The sequence below is a fragment of the Pollicipes pollicipes genome, unplaced genomic scaffold (assembly GCF_011947565.3).
Source record: "Pollicipes pollicipes isolate AB1234 unplaced genomic scaffold, Ppol_2.1 Scaffold_1600;HRSCAF=1878_pilon_pilon_pilon, whole genome shotgun sequence".
Lineage (NCBI taxonomy): Eukaryota > Metazoa > Arthropoda > Thecostraca > Pollicipedomorpha > Pollicipedidae > Pollicipes > Pollicipes pollicipes.
The window spans coordinates 5,543,392-5,568,737 of NW_023595962.1; the positions used below are offsets into that span (position 1 = coordinate 5,543,392).

Consider the following 25,346-nt stretch of genomic DNA (forward strand, 5'->3'; position numbering starts at 1 on the left):
GTGGTCTCACTCTCTTCTCCACGTCCCTGAGGTCAAGTGAGCCGGGACGTGGTCTCACTCTCTTCTCCACGTCCCTGCCGTCAAGTGAGCCGGGACGTGGTCTCACTCTCTTCTCCACGTCCCTGCCGTCAAGTGAGCCGGGACGTGGTCTCACTCTCTTCTCCACGTCCCTGCCGTCAAGTGAGCCGGGACGTGGTCTCACTCTCTTCTCCACGTCATTGCTGTCAGGTGAGCCGGGACGTGGTCTCACTCTCTTCTCCACGTCCCTGCCGCCAGGTGAGCCGGGACGTGGTCTCACTCTCTTCTCCACGTCCCTCCCGTCATGTGAGCCGGGACGTGGAGACCCAGCTCACCGGCTCAGCGCCCAGCGCCGCGACAGCCGTTGCAGCCGGTCCTCACCTCCGCTCCGCTCGCGGCCGTCACGTGCCGCGCTCGCCACACACGCGTCACGTGCCACGCGCGCCACAGCGCCGCACACGACCCGCCCAGCATGTGATTCACGCTGTCGGCGGCCGCGGGGACCGGCACGCGCCGACGGTCGTCGAGACCGACGCGACGGCGCCCGCGCCCGCCGCGTGCCCGTCGGAGGAGGGGGCGTCGGTGCCGGGGCGGACCGCACGGCCGCTGGCGGGTCCGCTCACAGGCCGTCCACCAATCAGCAATCAGCGTCATCACGTGCGGGACCACGCGTCACGGCGGTGCCCTCCGCCGGGGAGGGCCGAGTCCACCGGGCGTCGTGCCTGCACCTCCGCGCGCCGCTCTCGCTAGCCGCCACTAGAGCCCGCCGCGAGCGGCCTCCCCGTGCCGTCGCGCCGCGATGGGGGACGCAGCCGCGCCGCTCTTCGGCGTCGTGCCGCCGGCGTCATCGGCAGCGACGCCACGGCGCTCCACCCGCCGCCGAGGACTCAGCTCAGGCGGATGCCCATCGCGCTGAGTCGAGCCGGGCCGAGCGCGGCGGTGCTACACGCCGTTCGTGTCGTACTTGAGCGAGTGCATGCAGGTGGACCTCGTGGCCGTGCCGTTGAGCCGCTGCATGTTGAGGCACTCGACCGTGTAGCGCGACAGGTCGCGCGCGCTGCGCCCCCTGCGGGGCGCGCGGCCGCGGCGCAGCACGCCCACAAGGTGCTCGCGGAACTTGTCGTTCATCGCGAAGTAGATGACGGGGTTCATGCAGCAGTGCGACATGGCGACGGCGTGGACGGCCCAGAAGAGGATGCGGATGTTCGGCCAACTGAACACGACCGGGAAGTGATGGGTGGTCAGCTCGAACACGTGGTACGGCAGCCAGGCGAGTGTGTAGGCGACCACGCAGACGACCATCATCACCACAACCTGCAACGGGGGGTTCACGGCGTCAGAGGGGGCATCGGCGTCGCGGCGACGGGAGGTTAAGACCCGAGAGGTCAGGTCAGGAGGCCTGCTTCGTCATCAGCTGGGACAGGGGACGCACGGGGTCAGAGGAGTCATCATCCAGCCGGAGCACGGGAGGTCCGGGTTAGAGGTCATCAAAGAAGGCATTGTCATCATCACGAGCTGGAATAGGGGCAAACGAAGACAGTGAGGTAGTCACAGGAGGCTGTGAACAGCATCACCTGAAAGCGGGTGTCTGAGAATGTCACAGGGCACCTATCACCGCCTGGGACAGTTAAGATGCCGGGGTAGATGCTTGAGATGCCATGAGAGGATGCAGGACGATCGTATCATCACAGACATGCCTTATCATCGCCAAATCAAAATGGGGCACAACCTAAGTTAGCTGGAGTTAACTTAGACCTAACCTAAGGAGGTCCTCCTTAGAGGGACCAGCCGTCACAAGGTTGTAGCAGGCCAAAAATAGGAATAATGATCCCAGGCTCATGTTTGCACCGTCACCACTCTCATCAGTTGATTCGCTCACTCCAGAGCAGGCAACGCGAAAACTATTTATGAATGTCACTTTGATATGCCTAATGTAGACACATGTACCCACCTAAGGAGGACCTAAAGAGCTGAAGCTCCGTTGGGCAAGAAGAGGCACGAAAACACCTATGACACTCAACATCTCAGTACGGAGCTTTGCGGTGGTTGATCAGGAGCTGATGATGTTGATCGATGTTGATGATGATGATGATGATGGTGATGATGATGATGATGATGGTGATGGTCGATGATGCTGATGTTGATCGGGAGCTGCTTTACCAAACAAGGCTGGTTCGCGAAAACAGCAGGAAAATATATAGCGAAACGCCGAACGCACTGAACAGGGGTCTGTCTTTCCATCCTAACTGCATTTATGCCCTGGCGGGGGCGCATTTTATCGCGTTTTTTATGTGGCCTTCCAGGCGGTTGCACAAGGGCGCCACTGACCAAGAATGCACCGAACTGAGCCAGAAACATTTCGGCCAAGTTCAGAAGCCGCAACCGCTCCAGATGCGGTGTGCGGCCCCGGCTTCCAGCACTAAGACGAGCAGGAAGACCGGGATGATCCTCTTTGTGATCTCTAATGACGTCGTTGGGTCGCCGTTGTACCAGCTGGGACCAGCCGTCACAAGGTTGTAGCAGGCCAAAAATAGGAATAATGATCCCAGGCTCATGTTCGCACCGTCACCACTCTCATCAGTTGATTCGCTCACTCCAGAGCAGGCAACGCGAAAACTATTTATGAATGTCACTTTGATATGCCTAATGTAGACACATGTACCCACCAACAGTCCTTGATATTCACGATAAATTGGAGAAAGCCCAGTTCTGGAATAGCAGCCTTCATGAGAGGCTTTCACCGCGGTGTGGAATCCGGCTTCATGACTTCGACCTTGCAGGTCTCGTCTTGTGATGTCCGGTTTCCAACGTACGCCTGCGGCTTTCTCTGAAGGACCGACGACATCCCAGCAAATGGCGCGTTGCCTGACAATGGCATCAAACTCGTGAGCACGTGCTACAGGCGGAGCGCCTCCATGACGTCACGCAACTCATGTCTTTGGTAAGGAGTTATTATTTTCAAATAGTCTAACTGGGAGGCTCTTGGTCCTCTTGTCGGTAATTCCAACGACAAATCTATAGGTCGTTTACATGGATCGCGGTTTGGCGTCGTCAGTTTAGTTCCTACAGCGCGTGCATGTGTGCGTGCGTGCGTGCGTATGTGCCGTGCGCGTGTGCGTGCGCGTGTGCGTGTGTGCGTGTGTGAGTGTGTGCGTGCGTGCTTGCGTGCGTGCGTGCGTGCGTGCGTGCGTGCGCATGTATGTGAGCGAACAGCCTAGAACCGAAATACACCCGTGAACCGGCCGGTGCCTAAAAATAGAATGATGTCCGGTTTGGGCTGTCGAGAGTGACCGGTAACCCCGAGGTCAGGTTGAACTAAACGCTTGAGACTGTATGGTCAATGACTTACAAATTTCCGGGCCATAAACTGGTATTTTCCAGTGAAATGCATAAGCACGGAAAACGTAGGCAAGGTGGTCTAAATCAGATGCGGTACAGTGAAGTGAACTGGGGCTGAGCAAGCATCATACAAGGTCACCATGGATTACTGACCTCAACCGACGTTGTGTAAGTTACCAATTATAAAAAGTGATTTGCGTGTCGGTAGATCATTCTTTATACCGAGTACTTCGTGCCAACGAAGGATCTACCAATGAACAGCAAGCAGGACATGTGGACGTCAAAATGTCTATACAAGCCTTCCATGCTTATCATAGCCCAGTGTTCTGCCGCGTGAAGAAAAAAAAACACACAACGCGATGTGTAATCAGTTCAGTTAAATTGCATAACGCTGCTGAAGAATTTTCCGTAACCATACGAATGCGGCTGTGTGTGGGAGGGGGGAGGGGAGGGGATCCATCTGCCTGCCCTGTGAGGGCCAAAACACCGACAATGAGCAGCGCACACTGACGCCTGGCGCTTGGCTGGGGAGGACTGGCGCTTGGCTGGGGAGGACTGGCGCTTGGCTGGGGAGGACTGGCGCTTGGCTGGGGAGGACTGGCGCTTGGCTGGGGAGGACTGGCGCTTGGCTGGGGAGGACTGGCGCTTGGCTGGGTAGGACTGGCGCTTGGCTGGGGAGGACTGGCGCTTGGCCAAGTGGCTGGGGAGGATTGGGGCTTGGCCAAGTGGCTGTGGAGGACTGGGGCTTGGCCAAGGGGCTGGGGAGGACTTGGCTGGGGAGCATATTGTCCAAAATGCATGGGTGTTGCGCTGCGCGCGTCTGTTTCTTCGCACTTAAGTGCGGAGACCTGAAGACCACGTGGCTGAAGTGCGGAGACCTGAAGACCACCTTTTGCATTTTTTAAGATTGGAGGCGGCTTTTTCGCCGCTCGGGACTAAGGGCTGTTGTTCGTTCGTACACTACCGGCGTACAGGTGCTTGGGTCTGGCCGTGAATGAATTACCAACGAAGTTTTCGAGTTTGCCAGGGGGATACGTGCCTGAGTAAAGGATTTATTGAATGGATGAGTGAAATAGGGGGTGTGCGGGCGACAGAATGAGTAGACAGTGAGATAAAGTAGATATAGTGTTTGTGAATGAGTGAGAGTGAGTGTGAGTGAGAGCTAGTGAGTGTACACTACGACCAAGAGAGAGAGAGTGCGCGACTGGTTAACACTTGGAAAGAGGAGTTAGCGGAATGTTCCCTGCATCCACTGCAGCTAGCTGTGCGGTTTTTTTATGGCCCGCATCAGCTCTCCGGCAGGCAGTAACTCATCGACAGACTCAAGTCGCAAACAGCAGCCCATTGACAGACTTAAGACCAAACAGCAGTCCATCAGCGGACTCAAGCCTCAAACAGCAGCCCATTGACAGACTCAAGACCAAACAGCAGTCCATCAGCGGACTCAAGACTCAAACAGCAGTCCATCAGGGGACTCAAGCCTCAAACAGCAGTCCATCAGCAGAATCAAGCCCCAAACAGCATTCCATCAGCAGACTTAAGCCTCAAACAGCAGTCCCTCAGCGGACTACAGCCTCAAACAGCAGTCCATCGACAGACTCAAACCGCAAGCCGCAAGCGAACGATATACTCAAGCCGCGAGTGACACTGACCTTTCGCCACAGAGGCTTAACCTTTGACCTTGACCTTTAAGTCCCCTCAGCCTTGTTGGTGGCCAATATCGCGGAGTACCCACATATTTCGTCGGCACCATGTCGCTATTAATCTGGTCATTCCTGAGGCGTAAAGCAGTCGACTGCTAGCGGCAGCCCGGCGCCGCCCAGGCGGGGCCCCCACTACCCATTTATACGAATTATGGCACCCTATATGTCGTGCCGCACAGCCGACTACCAATCCCGGGGAGACTGCGACGCGTGGTTAAGAGAAACGGCTCTTAAACAGCGCGCGCGCGCGCCCTGTCACCGCGCTCGCCCCGGCAGCGCCGCCTTCTGTATAAATATATGTTGCGGCGAGGCTGGCATGCCGCGAACACCGCGAATGAAGTGAGTGTTCGTGAGAGGCCGTTGTGTGCTCGCCGGCGGCCGGGCACCGGAGTCCGCGCCCTGTGAGCGGCGTTGTATCGTTCCACCATCGCTCTCAGATGCAGAACAATTCCGAGATCCCTGTACGGAGTTACTGGATCAATCAGTCTGATCAGTCAAGCAACTGTCTGAGTCGGTCGACAGCAATCAGTCTGAATCAGCCGATCAGTCTGAGAGAAAGCTGAGCACGTCTCAGACATCAGACGTCTCAGAGCCTGGCCCGGCCACTGGGCGGCGCAGCGCACGGTCACGGTGCTTCTGTGAGGCTCCCGGACGTTGCCGTGGTGGCTCCTCGAAGGCGCGGCGACCGTAAGCACTTCCGAGGGCTGTTCATGCATCGAGCTTGCGTTTTGTGATTGGGAGACCACGACGGGCATACGGACTTGCGCATGCGCAGTTGAGAGCTGCTGACGGCAAGCGTCGGTCTCGGTATCGGGTGACTGGTGCAACTTGCTAATGTGCCAGTCGTGCTAATAACGTGCTAATCCAGATGTAGCGCTCGATGACGTCATCATATATCGGTGGACATTTCTATACCTCTCAGGGATTCAAGCCTCCCACAATTCTGTAATCGCGGTCACTGTACCATGACTATACGGTACAAAGTCGTGTAGAACTATAGATTTTCAATCCCTCAGGTAAAATCCGCGGTGTGTAACAAACTTTGTCTCTGCCATCGTTTTGGTGCTCTGGCAAGGCGCAGTGTGCCTTTAGACTACGGGCCGCATGCAAGTTAATCCTCACCCTACTTGCCCGCACCGGAACACTGACTTAGTCCTGGTACCACGTGCAATGTGACACAAAACTGACACTACGAACATTTGGTGAAACCCAGTCCGAATATTGCGACTCCTCCAATGTTCGCATGACGAAGCAAATCCAACCCAGAAACCGACGTCGCGCCGTTTCATCCTTCGGAACATACGGAGCCTGCGACAGAATGCTACCAACGCCGACTGAGTTGCCAGGCAGCGCCGCTGCTGCCGTTGCGACACATTTCTTGGAAATCATCTGACAAAACCTTCAGCCCTCCTGCAAAAACCTTCAGCAAAGCTGACTTACTGTCGGCGTAGCAGCCTTGCCTGATTTGGTTGTTGTTCAGCAATCATCAGCCGCGGTGACCGCCGCGCTAGACCGTGACGTTTCACTGTGTTCTAATCCTATCACGGCTCGACACATGCGACGCTTGCTGACGGCTCGCATTATCCCCACATCGACCAACGACCAGCGCGAGCCACGAGCGCTCTGACGTCCAGCTGTGGCAGGTGCGATGACGCTGCGTTGGGGCAGTGCAGTATGACGCTGCGCCGGGGCAGTGCAGTACGACGCTGCGTCGGGGCAGTGCAGTATGACGCTGCGCCGGGGCAGTGCAGTATGACGCTGCGCCGGGGCAGTCGTACGACGCCTGCGCCGGGGCAGTGCAGTACGACGCTGCGCCGGGGCAGTGCAGTATGACGCTGCGCCGGGGCAGTGCAGTACGGACGCTGCGCCGGGGCAGTGCAGTATGACGCTGCGCCGGGGCAGTGCAGTATGACGCTGCGCCGGGGCAGTGCAGTATGACGCTGCGCCGGGACAGTGCAGTATGACGCTGCGCCGGGGCAGTGCGGTAGGACGCTGCGCCGGGGCAGTGCAGTATGACGCTGCGCCGGGGCAGTGCAGTACGACGCTGCGCCGGGGCAGTGCAGTATGACGCTGCGCCGGGGCAGTGCAGCATGACGCTGCGATGACGCGCTAGTGCCGCCGATGTGGGCGCGCCGCCGCTCCGTTGCGGAGCGTCGTCCGCCCCACAGCCGGGGCTGCCGCTCTGCGCTTAATTGGCGGCCGGTTGCCAGGGGGAGTGCCGAGCCCTGCCGCCAGTCTGTGGTCTTGCACGTCACGTTTCGCCCGTTCAGAGCGAGACGTGCCGCACACGCAGCCCTCGAGAGCGCAGGGCTCGAACTTCGGGAGTATCCGCAGCTGTCTGCAGCCACGCTTGGACAGCTCGCTGCCCAAACAGGAGCATTCGCGATGTGCTGCTTTCACGACATCCATAAGTGACCTCGCTGGCGGTGTGACGCGCAATTTCGGGAGGAGTCGCATCGACAGCGCGACTCATAACCATCGGAACGTGCGCCGGGTCACAACGCGCCTCCTCCGGCGTTAGCGTTCTCAACACCGTCGAAACGCGGACCGATAAAGCGGCCCGTGACAGGAGTCGATCTCATGGTTTTTGATGCACGCTTCCGATGCATGCTTCGCACACGAGACGCACACCGGCGTTAACGGATATAACAGCATGCCTTTGAGTGATGACGTGAGATGACCGATGGATATAACAGCATGCCTTTGAGCGATGCCGTCAGCTGACCGATGGAGCAGATCCGGCAGTCCATGCCCGGCATAATGCCTAGTTTGAGACTATCCTCAGAGCAATCCACGCCCGTCATAATGCCCAGTTTGAGACTATCCTCAGAGCAATCCATGCCCGGCATAATGCCCAGTTTGAGACTATCCTCAGAGCAATCCACGCCCGTCATAATGCCCAGTTTGAGACTATCCTCAGAGCAATCCACGCCCGTCATAATGCCCAGTTTGAGACTATCCTCAGAGCAACCCACGCCCGTCATAATGCCCAGTTTGAGACTATCTTCAGAGCAGTCCATGCCTGATACAGTACCCAGTCTGAGGCTATCGTCAGAGCAATCCATGCCCAGTTTGAGACTCTGCTCAGAGCAGTCCAATTATCGACCGGCATTGGGGGTCTCACAAAAAGATTTTGTGCAACAAGACATACTTTGCGCGTGAAATGCAAGGCAAGTTGTGACACGCCGCCTTGGTCGCTCGCAACTTTCCTCTTCAGGAGTTTTCTTTTCATGCTGGAATAATTCCTGGCACTTTCACCCGTTGGATATGGCCCTATCTGAGACGAGAATGTGGGAGTAACACTTCCATTATGACAGCAATCTAGTCCATGATGTGACGGCCCAATTTGGGGGGGGGGGGGATTGGCAAGCTAAAATTTGGAGTCCCAATATCCGTCTCATTCCAAGAAAAAGATAATCAGTGAGTTCTTTGCAATTGCTCAGTCCACTTAACGTGTGCCCAGGTGGCTGGTTGAATATTCCTCGCACTGGTGGGGCGTCAGTTTGGCGCCGCACCCACCCCTCCCCCATATCTCAAATACTGAGAGAGCTAGAGAGGCAGGTCTGGTCCGTATGTGAACTCACTTGTGTAAAAATTGGAGATTCATGGTTCAGAAACTTTGGGCGAAATAAGGTAAAGCAAGGTAAAACTTAAGATTGCTATCAAAGCTGTTCTCAGACTTTCTCATGTGGCCGACTTGAACTTAGGTACCTATTCTAAGCAACGGGTAACTGGTGTTCATCTAAGGTTAGTGACCTTGCTTGACCTGTAGAAGATCATGGTGGCCAAAACCGTCGAGATTGATGTGACTTTCGAATTTGTATGAAGGTCAAGTATCACGCTTGGTGGAACGTTCCTAAAACAGCATGTGAATCTCGGTCATTTCAGGTCAGCGACCTGATCTGACCTTTAGTAAGTGGAAGATGTGTGCTGCGATCCACATGTTTAACAAATTCAAAATGGGCTCCAGAAACTATCCCACACAGCAAGCTGCAGAGTGAAAAAGTAGAGGCGCTTAGACCTCTGTCTGATCTTCATACCTGACCCTAGGCCAATGGAGTCTGCTTCAACGCTGAGTTGAATGGTTATATCGCCTAAGGAACTATTTCAGAGATGTGTGACTTTGTTTAGCACTCCTTTGTTGCACCAGATTGAGCATGCCCCTTCGAATTGCCTTCTCTGACAACCACAGTCTGGCTTTGACCTACCATAGGTCAGCGGTCTTACAAGCTTCATCCAATTTTGCGCACCAAAAGAGCCACCATTTAAGAGCCCTGCAGGGTATGGCTGCTCCGCGCCTTTCGAAAAATATTGTGTAAAAACCTTTGAGGGGGTCGAGTTAACTCCTACTCGGGGCGTGTTAAAAGGCACGATTGTGCCATAAAACTGCCAAATGGCCATCATTTCAACACACGTTAAGCTGAGACCACAATCGCGCATTACGCTTTGGTGGCGCATTACGCCACGCTTTGGCTGCTCACATGGCCACGGGCAGACCATCCCCACATCGCGCCCCCGATGATCCACACATCCAGCGACCACCGAACTTGTGCCCCCGACCTGCAATCATGCTGCATGGCTAAATGTCCGCCACTAGTCTCTGTCAGAACGGTGCAATACCGAGCAATCTCGTGCCACGTTCGCTGGCGTTTTACCCTAATGGGTAGTTGGCCGCGGCGGCGGCGCACATGTCATGGCCCTCCGCCGCAGGTGGCGTCAGGCAGCAGCCGGCGGCGCGAACAGCGGAGGAGCGAATCAAACCCAGCGCCATTTGATTCAGTCTTCGATGAAAAACAACGGAAGAGCGAACGATTCGAGTGAGGTCTCGGTCATCCACGTGACTGGCTCGTCACGTTATTAGCCGCCGGGCTTGTTATGCCGACTGGAATCAGCGCTGAGACACGTTCAGCCGGACGAGTCGAAACCAATGGCAGCCAAAGACCACACAGGCCGACGCATGGAGAGCGAGGTCAGGGGGTGACCCTGGTCCACACCTCCATGCCTCAGAGCTAGGGCGAGTGGAAACGTGCTCATGCTTTGGTAAGATCGGATGCATGGAATCGATGTGTCATGAATGTCACGCGAGCTCGATTCTGTAGCACAATTTAGTGGAGAATCATACAGCGATAAAATCAATCAGAGAGACTGCTGGCCCGTTTCCTTGATTTAGATGGGCACTAAAGGCGCACCAGTGCAAACAACGCCTGAAGCCCTCGATTGGAAGTGGACGGCGCTGCGGGCAAAGTAGCTTGCCGGGTCGCTGTTGCCATGCCTTCGTTATCGACCTTTAGGAGCATGCTGACTACCATGTCATTTACCGAGGATTGTTGCACCGTTCCGCAGAACTTTGTTTTTACTGGAGTTGAATGTAGAAGCTTGAGAAGTTATTGGTGTTTTTGTGCCTTTCATTCGTCTAAAGCTTGTTCTTTCCTCGTCCGCTTAGAGTTAGGAAGTTTTTCCCACCAGCGATTTTTCTTCGAGCTCCTTCGCCTCGCACGCGCTGCTTCATAGGGCCTGTTTTCCTCAATCAATGCATGCTCGTACATTGGAAGACAGCATGGGGTGGGGGTTAAAGAGCATACGTATGCGCTAAGGACTGATGAACTAAGAAGGGGCCGGCAACTACACAGAATGCCATCCATTAGCGGAAACATCGGTTATCCTTTAACTTCGTAATAAGCGGAGCAAAGATAGGAATCTCTCTCTCTCTCTTTCTCTCCGTCTCTCCCGCGCGCTCTCTCCTCCATCTCTCTCTCTCTTCTCTCTCCCTCTCCCCCTCTCTCTTTCCCTCTCTCTGTCTCTCTGTCTCTCCTCTCTCTCCTCATCTTTCTCTCTCTATCTCTGTATGTCTGTCTGTCTCTTCTCTCTCTTCTCTATCTCTCTCTCTCTCTCGCTCTCTTCTCTCTCTTCTCTCTCTCTCTCTCTCTCTCTCTCTCTCTCTCTCTCTCTCTATCTCTCTCTTCTCTCTCTCTCTCCTCTCTCTCTCTCTCTCCTCTCTCTCTCTCTTTGTCCCTCCTCCCCCCCGCTTCCTCCCTCCCTCTCTTTCTCTCTCTCTCTCTCACTCTCTCTTAGTTCTTCTCTGCCCCCTCCTCTACTCTACCTCTCCTTCTCTTCCTCCCCTCTCTCTTCCCCTCTCTCCCCTACTCCTCCCCCTCTCTTTCTCATTCTCTCTCCCACTCCACCCTTCCTCCCTCTGCTCTCTATCTCTCTCCTCTCTCTCTCTCTCTCTCTCTCTCTCTCTCTCTCTCTCTCTCTCTCTCGCGTCCGCACACTGTCTTACATCACGCCCAGCGCCCACAGCCCATGTACCTCCGACGCATGTCAAACGCCGCCGTCCATGAGAAGTTAATCAGCGGTCGAGCTGGGCGCCAAATGACGGACGCGTTGCTGGGCGCGCGTCCGCGCGTCTTCACCTACAGCTAATGTGATTGCGAGACGGCCCGAGAAGCCGCGCGAGACCGCTCAGCCGCGACGCGGGGCTGCCGGCCTCTCTACGACATGTGCTCTGCTCTGCGGCGTCCGCGTGAGCTTTGACCGGTCGGCGACCACCGCCAGGAACCCCGCCGGGACCCCGGCCGGGACCAGTGCTGGGACCAGCGCCGGGACCATGTCCGAGCCTGCCTCTGGGAGAGCGCGTCCGGGCGCTACACGCGGCGGGACGCGGGCGTCACGTCAGCGGCCCCCTGCGGTCTTGTCAGGCCGAGCCGGGCCGCCGCCGAGTCTCGCTTTATATAGATCAGGCCTCGCGCTGACTGGGGGCAGAGCCCCCGGAAAGCGCAGCCTCTGACGCATACGCCGCCGCGCCGCGTACGCCGCGCGGCGGGGGCCGGATCTCTGCATCTCTGAGAGATCCGGATCTCTGACGCATACGCGGCCGCGCCGCGCTTGGGGGCCGGACGAGGCACTGGTGTCGCTCCAGTTTCTGCTCTGTTGTCGCGTGTCTGCGTGGATGAGGCTGTAACTCGTTGACCTGCGTTCTTTTCCCGCGCATTTATCCTGGTCGTTGTTCATGAAAACGATAGATTTTGAAACAACGAAAGATGCCGTCAGTGACGCCACTCGTTATAGTAAAGGCTTCTGACCGGCGCGCTGGGTGTGCTGGGTTTTCGTTCCGCCGCGCTGACCGCGCGCTGGGGATCTAAAAGCAGTTCCGTGTTTCCAAGACGTCTGTGAATGACGAAAGAGCCTCGGAGGTGCAGTCGGACACAAACACTTTTTGCAGTCACGCGGTGGAGAGGGAATTGTGTCACACCACGCGATGTGGCGGCCTTCCGTGTTCAAAATTTGTGCGCGGCAGCCCGGGGCCTCAATCAACACAAAGTTTCCTCCTCCTTGCCATCCTCACCTCCAAACCTGTCATGTACATCTTCCCAACTCCGCTTGTCCTTCTCGGCGTCCTCGCTGCCGTACCCGTCAGTGTCCTCCCAAAGATTCTCTTCCTCGCCATCTTCACCTCCAAACCTGCCATGTACATCTTCTCAACTCCGTTTGTCCTTTTCAGCGTCCTCGCTGCCATACTCGTCAGTGTCCTCGTCGTTGCTTGTGCCCCTCTCCACCGTCTTGTCGGGCACGATGATCAGCCCTAGCAACGGCTCCATCACCAGCACTAATATCACCATTGCACCTCGCGCGCTCCAGTCTTCGGCGCTTCGCGACCCGCAGCAGCCGGCAGCGAGAGCTCCGCTACCCCTGCCCCGTGTCGGAATCGCCAACGCCGCGCCGAGATCGGCGCGCTTCGCCGGCGGCCTCGGCACAGTCCCTGCAGCTTGCTGCCGCTCGATAGGCCACATCTGCAGCTTGCTGCCACTCGATAGGCCACATCTGCGGCTTGCTGCCGCTCGATAGGCCACATCTGCAGCTTGCTGCCGCTCGATAGGCCACATCCGCAGCTTGCTGCCGCTCGATAGGCCACATCTGCAGCTTGCTGCCGCTCGATAGGCCACATCTGCAGCTTGCTGCCACTCGATAGGTCACATCTCCAGCTTGCTGCCGCTCGATAGGTCACATCTGCAGCTTGCTGCCACTCGATAGGCCACATCTGCAGCTTGCTGCCGCTAGAAAGGTCACATCTGAAACCTGCCGCCGCTCGATAGGTCACATCTGCAGCCTGCCACCGCTCGATAGGTCACATCTGAAGCCTGCCGCCGCTCGATAGGTCACATTGCAGCTTGCTGCATCTGGGCGACACAGGGTGTTCTGGAATTCGGAGGACGCTGTGGTCACGCCACCGCAAAGCCACGCCACCTGAGTTGGTGGAAGAGAACGCCTTTGATCGGAGTAGCACACGCTCCGATGCGGCTGAGGGAGATGACTGCTGGCTGCGATTTACGTTTGCTTCGGTATTGGACCAAGAGGATGAGATGCATGAGTCATTGTGAGCTTAGCCACACTGAAGTGCGTGCCGTATGACGGCCGCATGACCGCGGCAGACGTTGTCCATTTTTACCATTGAGACGGCTAACGTTGTCCATTTTCGCCATTGAGACGGCTAACGCTGTCCATTTTTACCATTGAGACGGCTAACGTTGTCCATTTTTACCATTGATACACTTACTAAACCTTGGGCTAAATGCCTGATTCTGGCGGCGTCACATCAGACGTCAAGGTGCAAATGAATGCTTAACAACCGTCCGTTTGGACCCAAGACCACGACTCATACTGGAGCCCTTGCGGGTGTGACGGGAGGTGAGGGGGAGGGGCTGCTGGGGAGGCGGGAGGCTGAGGGGCTGAACATAGCGGCAGAGAGAAATACATGCACAGAAACAGAGCGTGTGATGCGCCAGCGTTCATCTTGTATTTAGTCCGGCCATGCCGTGATCACTGAGGGTCATGCTGCTCAGTTCTGTTTTTGCCCTCGCCTTTGGCGCGTTCATGACCCCTGCAGACCCTTCCATGGCGCTGCTCGGCCAATGTTCCTTGCTCGGCCGTGCGACTTGCCGGTCGGTTTCCAATGATCAGCACGGTCCTGCAATGTGCGCATAGTGCAGCTTTGATCGCCATTTGTCGCACGAGCTTGTAAGGATTTAATCCGAACCTTTTGAATGGAGGGATTTCTGTAATCAGATTTACGTTAAGCGGTGCTTGTAGTGTGAGCCATGACCTCTACTGTCCGATCCCGAAATTCTAGGTCATCGGCAGAATCCGGCGGCCAAAGTTTAACGCACCACTTTGGTCAGCACGGTCCGTGCCGTCCCCTGACCCGCCTGGTCTTCCGCGCGGCCGCTGACACTGGCCGCAGGCCATACCTGTTAAGGAGAAAAAGCGAGCGCCTAAAGGGAATCGAACCCACCCCGCCACGGGTGGGCGAATTGGAAGGCAGGCGCACCAAAAAACTAAGCTATCGAGACCACCAAAGTTGCTTTTCCGTACAGCTTGACTACTCTTTCAGAACGATTCGCCACCGATGAACTGGACTTTGTAGCGGGAGTTTGGCGTGATACCGCGTACCACGTTGAATATTTATGAACTGGGAGCCATCCATCAGCCCAAAACGGATGCACGCAAGGCAGGTAAGGTGCAAATATCCACGCCACCACGCGAGAAGGATATAAGTTGTTCACATCGGAAAGTCCTTTATAATTTTACACCATCGTAGCTTATATCACTGTCCGTGAAATGCCTACAGCGAAGAATGATAACCTTATATTCATGAAAAAGGATGACCAAAGAATCACTAAAATGGATCGCTTCAGAATCATGAACAAGCATCAGCACAAAATAATTAAAACCATAGGCACAGAATCAGGCGAACACCTCGCTACTCAGTAACTACACCACACCAAACGCCGAAGAGTTTCTGAAAGAAAACATCGCACTTTGAGTCCTTCTGTCACTTTTCTCTTCCTGCGGCAACACAACTTTTGCTCTATCTCTGAGGACTCTGAGGACTGCTCTATCTCTGAGGACTCTGAGGACTGCTCTATCTCTGAGGACTCTGATGACTGCTCTATCTCTGAGGACTCTGAGGACTGCTCTATCCCTGAGGACTCTGAGGACTGCTCTATCTCTGAGGACTCTGAGGACTGCTCTATCTCAGAGGACTCTGAGGACTGCTCTATATCTGAGGACTCTGAGGACTGCTCTATCTCTGAGGACTCTGAGGACTGCTCTATCTCTGAGGCATAAGCCCGTCGCTTCGGCGCTCGCTGTCTCTCGGATATTGGAATCTTCCGGTGGCCAGTCAGCCCTATTTCGCTCAACGCTAAAGGGATTTTCGATTGCGGCTGGGCTATTGGCCATTGCCCGGGTCCTCACCCACCCAATAGCATCTTCACGGCTGGATTACTCGATCTTATCAGACTCAATTGGCGCCTGTCACGTTGAGAAGCACCGGAAGGTATTCGCGCTCAGATGCCAAATTACAGCGCCTTCCATTAAGTGGCAATAGCTTAACTTAGTTCCCATGCAAGTGATGAGCAATGCAATATACGTTGGCTGGGAGCAAAGCTCTATAAATAATAATGTAGAACGGTCCGGTCTCTGTAAATGTAGAGCCTATGACTTTGGGAGGAGCTGCGAATTCGGGCATCATACTCATGCTTTGATCGGTCAGAGGATTTCATGTCGTCACGGAATCAAACCCCAGTTGCCATGGCAATGAACTCCAGATTCCGCACTGCAGTGATGTGTTCAAGGGCCGCCTATGGCCGCGCCCGTTGAACAGCTCTGTCGATTTATGATATTCAGTATATTGGAAATGATATCATACTACCAATATAGCTTGAGTGGCGTTCAGTCGTTTCTCTACCACATCCTATGGCATCAATCACCCAACCAAAATGATGCTTGACGCCAGGCATTACACAGATTACGGGCAGAGTAATAATTGCCGTAGTAACCCCTTAAATAACAGCCAAGAAACATCATCTCACTATAAACCTCATACTTGAGTCAGCACTTATAAGCACACGGTGGCAGATTCCCGATGCTTACGCCCACTATGAGGTTAAATCCCAAGCCTTACCGCAATGATTTTGATTTGTACGGTCGTAAAACAGCATCATACTACTGCGTCGGATAAGCCGTCAAAACAAAATGAGCGCTTCAAACACCAAATAAACGGCATGGAGAGTGACAGCTGGATTCGAATGATCATTGCTAGTGTCAACTCTAAGGTTGTCCGAAATTTTACGCTTTAAATCGGCCTAGATATCTCTTGTAACGCTGATATTTCGCCCACTACCAACGAAGGCAACAAAACAACGTTAATTAGGAGCTTTTTTCCCGAATGCTGTGGGGTTAATCACCATGGCACCATGGCAACCGGGGTTTCACGGGGTTTAAAGCCGAGCACACTCCCGCCTGGTCGGGAGAGTGTTCGGCTTTCACGTGTTTCATGTGTTTCACGTGATGCACAGCTTCCCGGCTTTTGCTTTTCATGGGCACTCTCATAATTGCTGCAGTCACTGGCGCCCTTAGAAAGTTTATGGGACATGTGCAGCGAAGTGCTTTAAAAAAGACGCATGACACTGACAACAGGCTAAGTGGTTCCGTGGTTTCACCTTAGTCGCAGGCCCGTAATTACATGCATTAACTGCTGTGAAAATGGTGTTTCCACACACCCGATTCCCTGTCGGCTCTAAAAGAACCCTATCGACTAACTGAACTCACGCTCGCACGACGCCGAGGAAAGTGTATTGAGATCAGTAGTTGTTATAACGCTGCTACGCAATATAGTCATCTCTTACACCTCCTGCTTCCAGGGACATCGCCTTTCGTCCCATCGCCGTCAAAATAAAAACACACTGACCAGCCCTCAGGGGAGGTCATTATGAGAAGCTAATTAAGCTAATTAAGAAGCTAATTAAAGTTTACAAGATGAAAAGTGGCTCCCATGCTGTAATAATTAGCCATGAGTAGAACTTGACGTTTCAAAACTGTGACTCAGCTTCGAAACCAAGATTTTCTCCACATAGCCCATGTTTTCTTACCAACGGCGTTTCACCAGTTCCTCCCGGTAAACTGAAGACTGGAACTGATAATCTTCTTCAGTCAGAAGACTGAAGAGGGTTATTGTGGACATAAGAAGCACCAGCTGATATTGCCGAAAATCCAGGAGCTTAAGGCCTTCATCGCTGATATCAAGTCCAGAAGACACAAGCGGAATCACATAAGCGTAAAACTTCTTTCACGGCACGTTTCAAAGTTCGGTTGAGACACCCTTCTCGTTTCCGTTGTTGAGACCGCACGCCCCAAAGCCGGGGAGCATCGAAGGCTCCAGCTTCCTTTTCGTGCCAGCGCCTCCCCCCCCCCCCCCAGACAGCCGACACAGCAGTCTCGTCAGTCACAGGGTCTCGTCAGTCACAGCAGTCTCGTCAGTCACAGAGACTGGCGCCACCGGAGCGACCCATGCATCGCAGGGAGATGCTCCACAGTCCGATTTTGGTCCTCAGTCCTCAGTCCAATTTTAGTCCTCAGTCATCGGTCCAATTCTGGTCCTCAGTCCAATTTTGGTCCTCAGTCTTCAGTCCAATTTTGGTCCTCAGTCCTCAGTCCAATTTTGATTCTCAGTCCAATGTTGGTCCTCAGTCCTCAGTCCAATTTTGGTCCTCAGTCCTCAGTCCAATGCTTCAATATGGATGAATCTCTCCATCTGAAGCATGACGGGTTAACCAATACGTCGTCCGGGTCCCAGTAGTGACGGTCTGGCAGGGGTGCAGCCAGGATTGTCTTCGGGGGAGGAAGAGGTAGCAGGGCTCAGCGAAAACTCGTCATTAGTATTTTTAGGGCTTTGCCGGGAGCCATCTACAAAGCTGAACAAATGCGGGTTCAAAGGTGTCTGTGCCCCTCCCCGGACCCCCCTAAACCCGTCGCTGGTTCCGCTTTTGCAGGCTGCACGGCAGCGGGCCTGTCGCGGCTGCTTTGCAAGGCACGAGCGCCGTCTCCACCCGAGCTCGAAACACGCCACTTAAGCCGACAGTGGCCGCCTTTGTTTTGACTTGGTGTGGCGGGCGAGATAAATTAAAACCCCTAATTAAAACACCGCGCTATTTCACGCGTGGAAGGGCCGCGAAGGTCGACGCTCGGTGGACTTTTGTGGAACCCCAGTCGCGTGCGAAAAGGCCAGCAGGTTTTCTAGAGGTCAACTGAATTCACGGTGTAGGGTAATGCTGACCTCGTGGAAGTTTCATGCTCTGGGGTTTCAACGTGTATCGGAAGCGATTACAAAAACGTCGGCAATAACCGGTAAAAGGAACGCATTTTGACCCCATTCCGCTTATCAGGGGTGATGCATTTTGACCCCATTCCGCTTATCAGGGGTGTGTTCCGCTTATGACGGGTGAAAACTGCGGTACGATGCGTGCACCAGGGCTAACGGGAAGATTACGTGGTCCTGGCCTACCCACTTGCTACATGTTTCAGAGTGGGGGTGCTCACTTGAATCCGAACTATTCCAGGTCACGTGATGTTTAATTCCGGAGATGCGCGACAAACAGCTGCAATACAGACGTAAGCGAAACGGCAGGTGACAAGGACATCCAACAAAGCTGCCGAAGTTTATTTCAACTTAAATTCTGTCAATTAGAACTGTCATAAGTTCTGTACAAAAAATTTAGGTCACTTCCTCCCCGACCATATTCTTTTTAGAAGACGCCCGCTGACCAACGCCATCCAATAAGGTCTGTGTTGTACCCTCGGCTAGGCTTGCCTACGGTGCATGTCACCTTAATACGTTCGAGCTGTGTATTCACGTCTTTCTGTATATCTTCTGACCTTTTGCTGCACTGAGCAGAAGGAAGCACCAAAACTTCCTAGACAGGCGACTTTACCGCACAGCCAGTAGGTCTAATCCCCCAAAACCAAAACAGCCTAATATTAACATTTTGTCACCAAAAGGCAAACCAATTTTAAGGAGCTGTATTTTGCAGCTTTGCAGTTTCGCAAAGTCGCGCGCAAGCCGTCAGCTTTGACGACTTGACGTCAGCCCTGTCGACCTGGCATCAGCCCTGGCGACCTGACGTCAGCCCTGGCGACCCGACGTCAGCCCTGACGACCTGACGTCAGCCCTGACGACCTGACGTCAGCCCTGGCGACCTGACATCAGCCCTGGCGACCTGACGTCAGCCCTGGCGACCTGACGTCAGCCCTGGCGACCTGACGTCAGCCTTGGCGACCTGACATCAGCCCTGGCGACCTGACGTCAGCCCTGGCGACCTGACGTCAGCCCTGGCGACCTGACGTCAGCCCTGGCGACCTGACGTCAACCCTGACGACCTGACGTCAACTCTGACGACGGCGTCTCCAGGCTGACGCAGCAGGGCGCACCCTGCGTGGGTCGGCCGGCCTCGGGGACGGCCCCAGGGGCTGCCGGCTTCGGTGAATGATGAGGCGAGCGGCGTCCCCCCTCCCCTCTCCCCCCAGATGTGATGTGATGCGCGCAGGTCGTCTCTCTGAGTTCACTATTCAGTCCCGAAGAAGCTGCTCGGCGAAATGCATTTCACCAAATAAAATCGATAAACATAATGCATTGGCTGCATTACTCGGAGCCGTGGTTAGCATAGGAGCGTACGCTATTTCGTCTACCTCACATCCCCGCGACCTGAATTTTTGGCCGATCAGTGTCTCATCCAACCGATTTACGCACTGATGTATTTTACGCTACCAGTTTACTGCTCGCCAGCATTTTCTCGCCGTGGCTGGTGCACCTCATCCCTGAGAACACTTCCTGAAAAATCCTCGGCGTCGCTTTGGTCGGCGGGCAGTGGTTTTCGGATCGCTAGTTGTGACTCGGCATATATTCTCCCACGCCGTACCGGCCATCGGTCAAGCGCGCCGCGACGCACGCCTGGCGTAAAAACACGCCCTTGGCCGATCACCTGACCTCTCCCCGCCCCGGCGGAGGCGGACGTGCGTGATGGCTGACCGTCAGGTCAGGTCAGGTCAGGTCATCAGGTCAGCACGGCCCGCCGCAGCCCGTAAGCAGGTCCGTCGACCTCTATTCTGGCCTCTGATCCGTCGGCTGTCATCGGTGACCTGGTGACGGTGACCTTCCATCAGTGACCTGGTGACCTGGTGGCGGTGGCCCTTCATCGGTGACCTGGTGACCTGGTGACGGTGGCCATCCATCGGCGACCTGGTGACCTGGTGACGGGGGCCCTTCATCGGTGACCTGGTGGCCTGGTGACCTGGTGACGGTGACCTTCCATCGGCGACCTGGTAGCATCGGATTCGTACCAATTGCCTTGCTCATTTCCGCGGGACGTGACTGTACGTTGAGCCCACTCAACTCGCTCACACTCACACACACACTCGCTCACACTCATACAATTCAGGACTTCGCAGTGACGGGAAGGGAGGCTGAATCTCGGGCTGATTTGGGGACGCGTGAAAGCCAGCGCGGTGTTACAAACTTGTGTTTCGGGGCACACGTGGTCTTATCAGAGTCGAGTCCGTCCCCCAAACATGAGCTTTGTATATCTGCATTGCGATGAACTAAGGTCACATCGCTGCCCTCACAGCACAGCAGACACGGAGCGTTCCCAGGGAGCGTCGTTCGCACACGCGAGCGCACGGTAGTGCTCCGATGGCTCTAGCACACTCAGCAAGAGCCACCGGAGCACGCTCAGCTCCTTTAATATTGGACAGACAGGGTGACGACCTCAGATGCTCAGTGTTCAAATCATCCAAACAGAGTTCGACCGCCGTGACGAGACGCCGTGACGATGTGACGTTATTGAGGGTGCGACACGCATCAGTGCATACGGGTGGTGCAAATGCACCAACAGCATGCACCGCGCTTCGCCGTGTGTTTGTGCGCCGCGTTCGGAGATCGACAAAGTGTGTACCAATGGACATGGACAGAGAACAGAGCACGCACGAGGTTGAGACCTCAGCCAGCTACGTTGGACCGATCGCCGTGATAATTATCACCAGTGATAATTATCACCTGTGATAATTGCCTCGTGCAATGTCCGGCGATCCGACGGCCGCCGAATCCTTAACAATGCCAATACCGACGCGCGATCGTTGCTGTCAAATGATCTGATGTGTGATGAGCGGTAGCCTCTTCGCAACAGACCGCACCCCGTTGCCCACAGCTCACCACTTCTAAACCCGGCATCTGCACGCTTGCCCGTCACTTTCGGGATCGTTCCGCAGCTAGCCAAACTGGCTAGGGGGTGTGGGGGGGTGGAGGGGGGAGCACTCAGCATCTTCTGGCGGCCGATGTGTAGCCAACTACATTCGAGAAATCGCGGGGCGGGGTGGCAATTTGTAACGCTAAGGGTGTATCCGCAGCGACCCGGACGGAAAATAATTATTTTTTTATTTAATAAATTTGATCCGAACCCTTTTGAATGGATGGATTTCTGGGATCAGCGCTCACGCTAAGCAGTGCTTGTTGCGTGAGCTCTGACCACCACCATCCGATCGCGCAATCCCAGGCAACGGCAGAATTAAGTGGCGAAAGCTTAACGTGCCGCAATGCTCGGCACGGTCCGTCCTGCCCTCTGACGTCAACTGACCTTTAGCGCGACCGCTGCCACCGGCCGCAGGCCATACCTGTCAAGGGCAAATAGCGAGCGCCCTAAAGCGACTCGAACCCACCCAGCCACGGGTGGGTGGATCGGAAGGCAGGCGCTCTAACCAACTGAGCCACCGGGACGGACAAAATCACCATTGACGTCATTCGTGACGTCACGTCACATCGATGCTATGCCTATTGGTGTTCGCAGCGTCTCGGGTCACGAAATGTCACTTAGAATATTTTCCGGATGCGCATAATCCTTTTTTTCGTTCCTTGATGAAGGTAAGACAAAACTGGCGCAACAGGTTCATTGGTAAAGAAACCTCAGTTTTCGCGTCCGCGACAGACGACCTGTGCAGAAAATTTACATTTACGCCATTCTTCACAAACATCATAATGTGGAGCTTACATTGCTAAGGCACGTGCATAAGATGCACAGACAGCAATGCCAACTGCCGCACATGCGCGGTTTTTGCAACATAAATTACCAAAAGGTGAACAGAAAACGTACAGCGCCGTTAACACGTCAGGCAAAGATACCACTGACGTCACGTGTCATACAACATTCTTGGTGCGCTACGAATAAGCCCTAGATTGGAGGATGAGCGGTATTCCGAGGGATTTGAGCTCGGCAGTGGACGTCGGTGCCGTCCAGTTTCCATGTCAGCGTGGGTCAGCGCCGTTGAGCAATGGCGAAAATGCTGGCCGCCAACGGAGAGATAATTCCCATGAAACTCACAAGTTTAGGGCTCATGCCGTTCTCTGAGAAGAATGGAGTGTTCTTGGGTGCAAAATAATTCGCTGTTTTAAGTGGTTATTGGATAATTTCATCCATGCGGTTTTCACTTTGGTATTCACCTACAGAACCTCTGGTAACTAACGCATGAAAAACTTCCAAAACAAGGACGCTCAAAAGCATTTGAGTTCAGCGAAAAATAAGTATTGTTTGATATGCGTCGCGGTTTACAGCACACTCACCTGATTTACCTGGCTTCCTTGTTTTTTTGTCACGGGTTTTCGGTTTGCGCTGTAAAAGTACCGCGGCGTTTTCGCCGCAGCGCGGGTCCCGTGAGAGAGCCTGCCACTGTGGCCGCGTTCGCTCGCATTGTTGCAGTCGATGACGAAGCGCAAGAGTGACGACATTTCAGTTGTGCGGCATCTGTTTGGGTTGAAAGGCTGCAGTTCAGGAACTGGGTTGTCTTCTCGGTCTTCTCGGTCTAGAGAAAATGAGAAACGTTCAACATTTGGGATAACGATTATAAGGCATGTTACATAGGCCCAGTCTTTTCAAGCTTGCTCCGTGTCTCACGAAACCAAAATAACGGAAGAGAAATCGTTTGAAAACAGCAGTTAAGTGCTAAAGTAGCCCTTCCTCTCCAGTTCCTATCCCTTACGGTATAAGAAGCGACATAGTCCAGATGCGTAGCAACCCATGAGGGATTCTGAAGGTGCCATGATACACTCTCAAATCAGGATGAACAAATCTACCACTGTTTCACACCATTTCAACCACATTCGTATAACCAGGGCATGTGAAAACAAACACGCGGGCATGGCGGCAGCAAGGTTCAAACTTCTTCATCTCCGGTTCATCTTCAGTTTCTCGGCCCTACGCTGTGTGAAAAGTGTGAAGTACGACGTCCTAATGCGTTCGCGTCACTCTACCTACCGTACCTACCGCGGGAGCCGCAAACGCTCAGTCTCACAAGCGTTTAAATACCATGGGGCGACCGTATCAGATAAGACGACATAGGACATAGGTCCAAAATCATAGTTGAGGAGCTGCTGTTTGCGGAATTGGTAGCCCTCTGGCTACCAAAACTTGACTGCATTCTGGCTATGTCCCTCTGGCTACCAAAACTTGACTGCATTATGGCTATGTCCCTCTGGCTACCAAAACTTGACTGCATTATGGCTATGTCCCTCTGGCTACCAAAAAAGATCCAATTAGCGCCAATTAGCGACACGACCACGTTTGTCAAATGTCAACGCTCATCAGCGTTGTAGCCTTTCGGACGTTCGTCATGACGAAGTCTACAAATGCTTTAGCATTGTGCGGGATCCGAACTGGGGGTCTCGTGGCTTACGTGCACTGCCGTGCCTATTACGCCGCCTTCGCCTCCATCGAGACACGAAAATCATGTCTGATTACCACGCTCACCGCCACTTTACAACTCTGCCAACGATTCAAGATTGTCTTGTTTCGTGCATCAGGCATGTCGTGGGTTTGGAGAGCTCTGGAATCGCGGGATGTCAGTGCTTGCCAAATCGCCGTGGGCGGCGAAGCCCAGAAGAATAATTTCCCTAGGGATGTGCGGGCCAGGAGCTTTACGCAGAGCTGACGCACTGCCGCGCAGCGAGATATCTTTCCGGTCTGATATTATTTGCACCGGTTGTAGGGAAAACAAGCAAAAATATTTCGGGGAGAAATCCCGATCTGTTATATATATATATATATATATATATATATATATATATATATACATATATATATATATATATATATATACATATACATATATATATATATATATATATATATATATATATATATGTATATATATATATGTGTGTGTGTGTGTGTGTGTGTGTGTGTGTGTGTGTGGTGTGTGTGTGTGTGTGTGTGTGTGTGTGTGTGTGTGTGTGTGTGTGTGGTGTGTGTGTGTGTGTGTGTGTGTGTGTGTGCGTGTGTGTGTGTAGGTGTAGCTAGCGTGCTCATTGAGCTGTGACTCATCAAAATATTTTGACCCACTTGTACTTTTATGTAACACTATGATCGCTTAGCTTCTCATATTGCAAAGCGTGATTTTTACCCCAGAGGAGACCATTGAATGACGTGTGATGCTCCAGTTTTTGCTTCCGATTTCGAGATCTCAAGCAAGATATATTCCGCTCTTAATTTCAGCAACTTAGAGTGTTCATACATTTACAAAGGTTGAGTGCCTAATAACGTGACTTCATCACATCTATTGGAAACTGCGACCAAATTAAATGTATATGCACATTCCGGGGTGGTCTTTCCATGACGTTTGGTGGCCTTTGGTGGTCACTGCATGTGCTGGTGTGGAATTTTCATTTTGCATGTATCGCATGCTTCTGAGAACCAACCATCGCCCCTGAGACCCTTACATGCTGGCTCGATCGATCTCAGCTTGTCATGTTCCTCGGCATCCCAGCAACGCTGTCATTCTTGTTTTCATTACGCACGCCGTAATGGCTGGATGGGAGTCTCTGGCCGGCAGAGGTACAGGCTGTCCAATGGTGCGTGCACTGTTAGTTTCGTTGCTGCGTCAGCATGCTCGTTGCCCACAATAACCACGTAGCTGTGGAACAAACCCAGTACAACCATCTTCCCCGCGTGATCACTGCCGGCAAGTTGCATTAAAATGCCCGTTAAGAGGGGACATTGCGAATAATAGGTTTTCGGCCCCAAAAGGATGCTAAGCGAGTCAGATAAAGTCAAATATCGTGTGTATCCACCTACTCAATGAAGGAGAGCGCGTTGATTATTGCTAACAGCTCGGTTGTGTGCATCGCGGCGCGCGCTGGAAAAGAAAGCGTCCCAGTCGCAGTGTTATTTACAAATGCCGATCGAACGGCCGTCTCAGCTTGGAGCCATCGGTGTAAGTGGTGTGGCATCCTGAAATAAGTCAATGAGACCTAAAGCTTTGACCGGAAAGTGGTGTGGCAGTATGCCCTGTTAAATGATATCCACACCGATGCGTCCAATTTCGGCGTAAGTAGCTCCTACGGCGCATGAGGGTTCGTGGTACTCCAATATAAATATCCCAGTCTAAGCGCCGGGGTCCAGGACTCGGCTT

The 25,346-nt window shown here is 53.9% G+C and overlaps 1 protein-coding gene across 1 annotated transcript in view; it reads right to left on the minus strand.

Moving 5' to 3' along the window:
* Window positions 1–960: 960 nt before the first annotated feature.
* LOC119093055 (RYamide receptor) overlaps window positions 961–25,346 on the minus strand; it is an 80,585-nt gene continuing 56,199 nt past the window's right edge. The window contains exons 3-4 of the mRNA XM_037215949.1: window positions 1,136–1,332; window positions 961–1,084 (exon numbers count right to left, since the gene is read on the minus strand). Coding sequence (XP_037071844.1) covers window positions 961–1,084; window positions 1,136–1,332 — 321 coding nt within the window. The remainder of the gene's footprint in view (window positions 1,085–1,135; window positions 1,333–25,346) is intronic.